Genomic DNA, 8,912 nt, shown 5'->3' with positions numbered 1-8,912 from the left:
TATATTATTTCCACATGAAAGCAACTGTGAAAATAAAGAAATTGCAATGATGAAATGAAAATTTTGCAATAATCGATCTAACGAATGTTTTTAGTTAATGTGCAACTAATAATTATAGGTAATATATTTAATTATTTTATTTAAAAAATGTTCATAGGAAGAAAACGTTTTTCATAACAAAGTAACATTTTATTGAAGCATAATTCTTTAAAAAAAATTAAAAACAATAATAGTAATAAATAGATGTTTGATAAAAAAATATATTTTTCACTAATAATAAAGGAGACAATATATTTAATATATTATACTTATAAAGAAAATATAAGAATGAAGTTTTTTATTGTGAATTTTATACTTTATGCTTAAATTATTTATTGAAAAAATTAATTGCATGAAAATTTTATTTTAAAAAAAGAAAGAAATTGGGTGCAAAAATTTTTTAAAATAAAATTATTGAGAATTCATTGACTAAAAAAAATTTAAAAAATTGCATATTTATGCGTGTCCCTTCATAATTGTATGAATATGGTTTTGTATGCAAAAAAAATATAACAGAGAGACTGATATGCTTAAACTCGTTACAAAAAAAATGTATTAGCTCATCAAAAATTTTACAAGGGTATTTTGGTGCAATTTTCTCGTTTTTCGTAGCTGTAGAATTTCCTTTGAATCTTTTTAATTTGATTGTGATACTGCTTTTGTGGTTATTTTCCATACATAAACTTCATCTTATTTCCTTTGTTGTCATTCGAGTTAACGATGTTCAACTTTGTTGTCATCTTAGACATTGTTTGGTTTGATGTATTATTAATCTATGTATAACTTATCTCAATCAATTTCGCCTTATTTTTTTCATATTATTTATTTATCTATTTATTAATTAATAATTTTACATCAATTAAATCAAATAAATTATAATATATCCATCAAATCAAATAATGTATTAACTATTTTTTCTTATTTATTTTTAATTTACATTATATTACTTATCTATGGATTACTTATCCTATCACTCAAACCAAACGGTACTTTATTGTTGTTGTTCTCATTATTCCGGTTGTCCTCCTCTATCCTTAGTATCACAATCAGATCCTCTATTAAAGTTCCATCTCATCTCAAGATTCTACGGTGCACCTATTAATAATCTTAGTTCTTCTCAATTACGATAATATATCATTTTTAATTTTTTTTGTAGGAAAAGATTGAACCAATTCTGGTAATGGAATTTAAAGATTGGACACGACATATATATCTTACTATGTAGTTATGTTGGTTCTAGAGAAAATGTATTTGGTGTCAGTTGTCACAATGTTAACATTTTGGAATTCTATAAACACCCAATCTCAATTACCTGAAAACCCTTGCAGCAGATTTCAATCATTAATAAATTTATAAGGCAGGCAAAGGGTTGTGCTGTAATTTTCATTGCCAACGACCGGCTTCCTATTCACAGAATCACGTTTTCACATCATCAGTTTTTGGAAGGACTCCAGTTTTCAGTGCGGTTTATTTCAATCTATTTTTATAGGCATTACCCCCATGATAGATCTAAGGGTTTTCAATTATCAATTCATGCGGGGTTCATTAAAAAATAATGGACCCCATATTTATTGTTAAATGTCCACCGTTAGATTTACCTCAAGGCAGTGCCTGTATAGGTAGGATCTAAGTTACCTCTCAGTGCGCATGAGTATTTCCCTTAGTGCGAGGATCGACTTCATTCTCGAGAATGCTGGGGGATTTTCCTCGAGAAACCTTTCCCAACTCAATATTGTGAGATATAAAAACATTTTTTGCTGCCAACCTTTGAAGTTTTTGCCATTAAATTTTTCTGATTTTCTCCATGCGTCACAAGAACATTAATTGTTGACGATGGTTTCATCTTCAAATTCCAAAATAAATAAAAGGAAAATTGCAAATTTAGTCATATATATTTGTCAATTTGCGATTTTCGTCTTTTATGTTTTCACATTTCAGTTTTAGTCCTGCATGTTCTGATTTTTGGCAATTTTGATCCTTTTAATTCAAAAATACTTACGTGGTACTGTACACGTCAGCTTCACATCGGCACTGAATTGGTGCCACGTCGGAAAAAGGACTAAAATTGCCAAAAAATAAAGATAGCGGACTAAAGTTGAAATCTGAAAATATAAAAGACTGAAATCGCAAAGTGACAAATATACAGGACCAAAAAAGCAATTTTCCAATAAATAAATACTTCTTAGCTTGTTGATTATAGTGTTTCTGTCATTTTCAGATTCATTCCAACACCATAACCAACAGTTGCATCATTACTATCATATATGGATTTTGATCATACGACAACCGCGGTCTGATTCTACGAACTGCGTGTGGATATGAGGACTTTGAGTCTACACTGAAATATATAAATATGTTTAGAGAAAACATTTAAATTTTGAGAAGTTACGGTGGTGGTATCCAAAAATAAGATGTGATAGCTTATAATAGATCATATACATATAGATATGATATAAATTAATTAAATTTCTAGTAAAAAACATAATTTTAAATATACAAAATATTTGTCTCTACTATAATGCGTAATTGAGTGGTCATATTGTTAAAAGGATGTGAGTTACATCATTGTCGTTGGCTAGATTTTGATCGAACAACCACCGTTTCATCTTACGACCCAAGTGTTACAAGTCTACACTAAAGTATATAAATATATATATTTTTTGAAAAAATAAAACCATTTACATTTCAGAATTTATAGTGATGCTACACAAAAATAAGATGTGATATCAATTAAATTTCCAGTATAAAAAACAATTTTAAACATACAAAATCTTTATTTTAGAATTTAATGAATCTATTTAGGGGTAATCATGCGATTTTACGATTTTTCTAAATAAATTCAAACCAATTTGCCATATGAGGTCAGTTAATATTTTTTTTAAAAAATAATCGCGGTTTACATATAGAATTAGTTTCACGTTTTGAGCTCTTTTGAGTTGTTTGCTATTTTTTTAAATGCAAAATATTTAAAAATATATTCATATTGATTTAAAAAAATTAACAATATAGTGTATTTCAAATATAAAATAAATTAAATCGTACAAAAATAAAATTAAATAAAACAATAATTGAGATTCAAAACTAAGTTAATAATTAATCACAATAAAACTCTCACAACAAAAATGACATTTACATTAAATTTTCATTTTTTTTAAAACAAATTCAAGCTTCAAACACAATATTTGAATGTAAAATAAATAAATAAATAAATACTCTAACAAATAAATGAATAATTTGAAGAATATTTAAGAAGAATATATTTACGAGTTTTCTTTGTGGGATGGATAATTTTGAAGAAAGTAGAGATATAGTTATAACTTTTTTAATCCAATGTGTTGTTTACAACTATTAGGCATAGTTTGGTATCCATGATAGGATAAGTACATGATAGATAGTATAAGGATAAATTAAGGATAAGTAAAGTAGTATGATACCATATTGAATGTTTGGTATGATTTTAATAAGAGTGATTGAAGATGTATATTGAAGTGTAATGACAAAATTAACCTTATCATAATAAACTTTTATTTCTCATTGCTAAATTTAGATTTTCACTTCCATAAATGCAATAATTAAATTTGTATTTTTTTTAATACAAATTATTATAAGATCTGCTATATAATTAAATGCAAAATTTATATTATTCAACTGTTTTTGTAAAAAAAACATTAAAAAAATTTTTAAAATATTTTTCTCTCTAAAAAATAATTAAAATATCATTATTTTTGACCTAATAATAAAATTAATAGTGGTCGCAAAAACGAATATATAAATAAAAACGATAATTAAAATGCACGAAAATATAAAAAATTAACTAGTACATAACAAAATGTAATATTAAACAAGCATAATTAAAAAATGATGATAAATGCATTTGATTAAACAAAGAGATACCAAACTACCAAAATAAATTCATTTCTCGACAATATAATATAAAATGTCTACCGTACTAGTCTGTGAAGTAAAAGTTCACTTCGTAGTCTAGGAAAGATTCATCAAAACACTAGCATAAAGTAAAAGTTCACCACGTAGTCTAAGAAAGATAATCAAACTCACTCTTTTTTTAAGAGTTGCTTAACCAAGGAATATCGAGCCTCGTCAGGTAAACTGAAGAAATATGCCAATTTCTTTGGATTCTCCACTAACTTGTCACCTACAAAGACCCTCTCATCCACTGTCATTCCTGGAATTGCACTCATAGCAGCAAAAACATCTTTAGTTGCAACAGGATCGTATCCAATTTTTGTTGAAAGGTCTTCTATGCTCACCTTTGTCATGTCACTGAAATTGTTCATGGCATCAACAATACGATCTTCTATTTCAGCACTTCGTTTGCGTTTTTTCCTCACAGATTTCATACCAGATGTTGCATCAGAAAAGAGAGGGGCTACTGAGACTGAAATCGAATCATCGTTGTCCTCGGACCCAGCCAACAGTTTTTCCAACCCCACACCCACTGCAACACCATCAGTGTTCCCCATGTTCAATTCATCTTCATGTACAACATCAACAAAGCTCTCAGAGCGCTCCCCTGTTGCACGATCGCGTCCAAAAATCTCACACCAATCATTATAATATGGCCAAGACCTATACCGCATCCCATGGACAGTGCTGTCCATCTGTGTGGAAATTAGAGAAACTCAATCATATATAGCATACCAAAACTTATGCAAGCTTGCAAAATCAATTCCAGATATTATTCATGTCTGCACATCAAATAGTCCAGATATTATTAATGTCTGCACATCAAATAGTGATCATCTGTGAGATCAATTCCAGATATTTTGATTCATACATTTATTTACATAATACTCCAATATACTTCATTTTCTTGATTTGGATGAATAAAAATGCAGAAATACAACACACTTTACTCAGTCAATATACAACACACTTTCACAATCAATAAATTTTTGTACAAAAATATCTCAACAGAATCACACCAATCATTAACTTTCACATTAGCACAAAAAACGGGAGGGTTCTATAAAGGGTAAACAAAGCAGGGTACAGAAAGTAAGAAACTACAAAATTGTAAATCAGCTTGAACAGTCCACTATATAACCATGCATGCTACAAGATCAACATCTTGAACAAGCATTTGTTTGAATAGTTACCTTCTCAAGGGGTTCCCATGCTTCATTTGAGGCATCAATCATTTTCTCAGTTTTATTCCAGCCTATTCCGCTCTTGCTTAACAACGTCATCAACATACCATGAGACTTTTTCCACACATGAATTTTTGAATTGATGTGAGGATTGGCCCGCAAATCTGTATTTGGGAAGGTTTTCTTCATGACATCTTCTAAAAAACTCAAATAACCAATTCGAAATCCATTTTCGCTCTTCCAGCCTTGACTGACAGCTTCCTTTAATGCTTGAAGGAGAATTTCTTCCTCCCTTGTTGTCCACACTCGCCTAGTCTTCTCAACGTTTTTTCCCTTGCCACGTCCTTTGCTAATACTTGTTCTAAACTCCATATCTGCCACCAAACAAACAAAAATAGGGTGTTAGTATCCAACAAAATAATAATAAAATAATAGGCTGAATAATATATAGTCTTTAAAAAATAGAGATAATTAATAAAGGTAACAAAACGATAGGATTAATAAAATAATAGGCTTGTAACAGTAAGAAAACCAAACATCCACAATGAAAGTCAATTAAAAAAACACATGTTTGAGGACTACATTTATGTCATTAACATTGCTAAATCAAAAAATCTGCGAGTTCAAGACAGTAGACTTAATAATAACAGCTATCATGCATGCGAATACATTGACGTTGCTAAATTCTCTCTCCACATATCCCAAGCCGGAGAGGACTCAATATTTTCAATGAAAAGATCTTCAATATCGTTATTGGGATCAACACATGCATCCTCGGCATCTAGGAAAGGATCATCTGGCATTTCCATTCGAATGAAATTATGTATGAGAATGCATGCCATGATAATTCGATTTTGAACTTTCAATGGGTAAAACGATGGACTCCGCAAGATGGCCCATCTTCTTTTCAGTAATCCAAATGCTCTTTCTATTACATTCCGTGCAGAACAGTGCTTTGCATTGAAGAACTCCTTGTAATTTTGTGGACCAATGGACCTATTTCCCCATGCATCCCTGTGGTATCGCACTTTCCTATATGGTGTTAAAAAACCTTCTACATTGCCATATCCGTTGTCACATAAGTAGTATTGACCTGTCATTTTAGTTACAACATGAAAAATTATTAAGTAAAAGAATCAACATAAGTACTATTTAACTTGAAATAAGAGAGCAAAAGATGCATGTCTGACCTCGTGGTACTTTAAGCCCATTTTGTCGATGAATTGCATCTCGAAGTACCCTAGCATCTGCTGCCGATCCTTCCCAACCAGTTAATGCATAAATGAATTTCATTTCTCGATCACAAACTCCCAAGATATTTACTGCTATGGTGCCTTTTCTTGTTCTGTATCTGGGTTTCTGTTGATTAGACACATGAACACATATATATGTTCCATCCAAGGCTCCAAGACACCCCTACATACAATAGTTATTGGTTACTTTCAAAAAACTTTTGCTGCATAGATTAATAATGATATTAAAAACATGAATAAACATACCTTAAACCATTTCCATGTTTCTTTGGTACAATTTTCATCAACAGGGACAGGTTTTGCAAGAAGTGTTGGGTATAGCTTTAAGACTGCTTTCAGAACTTCGTGAAAATGAGTGCTGACGGTGTGGCCACTACGTATATAGTCATGGCTTATGATTCTATTTTTTTTATGATGAGCTAGTATGGACAAGAACATAGCCACCTTCTCCTCAATCCTAACATGCCTAGATTCTAAAAGTCCTCCAACATGTGTGAGCAAATAACATAGTCGTGCAAATGCATTACGATTCATCCTCAAGTTGATGATGCATTGTGTATCTCCTAATTCAATAATCCTATGTAAGTGATTCATTTGAGAATGAAGTCTTCCTATGATACTGTACGAGACATCTTCTGAAGTTGAACGAAGCCTACGTTTCCGATGCAGTACATATTTTGTATATACTCGTACTAAAACAGTAAAAAACACAAATGCACGCATAAGTATTTGGTGTAGCACTAGCAACACTTGGATGTCCCGATCTTGATTGTCCATGATAGAACAATTTCTGCCACACTATAATGAAGATTGTACAACATGTTAATTTCATTGAGTATACAGCAATAATTATCCAATTAGCATAATGAATAAATTTTGCCACTGTTGGTATCTCAAAATGGTCTAAAATCCATTTTAGAAAAATTAATGATCATGAAAACATTTTATCCATAATTATTGAAGTATTACGTACAACAAAATAAAGAAAATTAAGAAAAATAAATGAAAATATCCCATGTATAACCTACAACAAAATATATACGAAAATAAATTTTCTTGGGATCAATGAATTGTATTACGTACGGTCTAAACTCCAACAACTCCAATCCTAAATCAAATATTTATCCAATGAATAATAAAAAATCTCGGAACGATTAGCTAATAAAATTCAAGATTATATATATTATAAAGACTGAAAAAAACAAAATATATATAACTGAAGCCCATATAACTAATTAAGCTAAAACGATGAAGAATCAAACAACGAGTATGTACAAGGGATCCAGTATAAAAAAAAACATCATTCAGTATAATTATATACTTAATAAAGTTCAGAGAAGATCATATTTTGAAGAGCAAAAAAAAAAAATAAGGAACAATTTACATGAACTCTCGAAGAAGCCTTCGCGAAAAATTCAAAAAATCCACACAACGAAAACGGTCATTCAGATAGAAAGATACCTTCAAAACACAATTGGAGACACAAATTTGACCTCGGTGAGTAAGATCTTCGCACGAACACAAATCGATCGATGGACTTTCTCCAGCCGCCAAAGGTCTTCAGATTCAAGCAGCCGAGTAAATGTGGGAGAGAATGAGGCGTCTTTAGGGTTTGGATGCATTTATATATGGAGGGTATTTATGTCTTTTCATAGTATTTTTGACAAGTATTAAATTTGTCACAAGAATTTGAAGGGATGCATAGTCCATGCGTGTAAAGATTTATCATGGGCCCATTGCATAATCCTGGGCTTTTTAAAACTGTACCAAATATTGGACGAAAAAAGATAATTAATTAATCTCTTATTTATCAAGTGTACCAAACTATGCCTTATAGTATTATACCAAAATATTATGACAAGTGGTTTAAGTGGAATGATTTCGTGCAGTTTTTGAAAAAAAAAAAAAAAAAAATCGAACCATATATGTTGTGTGGTTTAAAATTAATATTTTAATTTTTTTTTAAAAAAATAGGAAAAATAGTGTGATACAATTCGATTCGAACCGTTTACAAAAAAATGAGTCGCCCCTAAATCTATTGATTGTAGAGAGGGGCTGTGCAAGGAATCATCTTTGGCAATGACCGTCACTTGGATTTGGCTGGCCCATCTTAGTCCGTTCGGTCCAATCAAACTTGGGCAGCACATAATATTCTTGTCCAAAGTTTTTAAATGATTCAGTCCAATTGACAACGAGGAGTTAAAGTTTCGAAAAGGTTTGGCCATTTAAAGTTCGCCTTAATTGATGGTAAATTTATTTCTTGTATATACAATTATTATATATTTCTTAATGATTTTGAATTTTTTTGTTTGGAAAATGTGTCCATTCTTTAACGAAAAATTCAACGCAACATTTCAGTACTTCGAGTCCAATAAATGGTAAATTGTGCACGGTAGATAAACAACAAGGTATTTCACTTATAAGACGTCTAACATATCTATATCTATGAGATGAATCGATCTAGTCTAGACTTATAGTAAAAAATAATATTTTTTTTGACATAAAATTAATA

General features: G+C 30.4%; 1 protein-coding gene across 1 annotated transcript; it reads right to left on the bottom strand.

Moving 5' to 3' along the window:
- Positions 1-5,794: 5,794 nt before the first annotated feature.
- Positions 5,795-7,916, bottom strand: LOC140872670 (uncharacterized). Its single transcript, XM_073275558.1, has 4 exons — positions 7,894-7,916; positions 6,647-6,729; positions 6,338-6,563; positions 5,795-6,240 (listed from the first exon to the last, which is right to left on the bottom strand). The coding sequence occupies exons 3-4, from the start codon at positions 6,438-6,440 to the stop codon at positions 5,801-5,803; spliced, it is 543 nt and encodes a 180-aa protein (XP_073131659.1). The 5' UTR covers positions 6,441-6,563; positions 6,647-6,729; positions 7,894-7,916; the 3' UTR covers positions 5,795-5,800.
- Positions 7,917-8,912: the final 996 nt, after the last annotated feature.

The sequence above is a fragment of the Henckelia pumila genome, unplaced genomic scaffold, assembly GCF_033568475.1.
Source record: "Henckelia pumila isolate YLH828 unplaced genomic scaffold, ASM3356847v2 CTG_466, whole genome shotgun sequence".
In the NCBI taxonomy this organism is placed as follows: Eukaryota; Viridiplantae; Streptophyta; class Magnoliopsida; order Lamiales; family Gesneriaceae; genus Henckelia; species Henckelia pumila.
The sequence above is the reverse complement of the archived record's forward strand: the minus strand, read 5'-3'. Positions and strand labels throughout refer to the sequence as shown.

Bases quoted from the DNA above. Each gene is read 5' to 3' on its own strand.
- LOC140872670 (XM_073275558.1), bottom strand. From the start codon at position 6,440: ATGAAATTCATTTATGCATTAACTGGTTGGGAAGGATCGGCAGCAGAT. The intron at 6,241-6,337 runs GTCAGACATGCA...CTAAAATGACAG, and splicing joins TGGGCTTAAAGTACCACGAG to GTCAATACTACTTATGTGAC.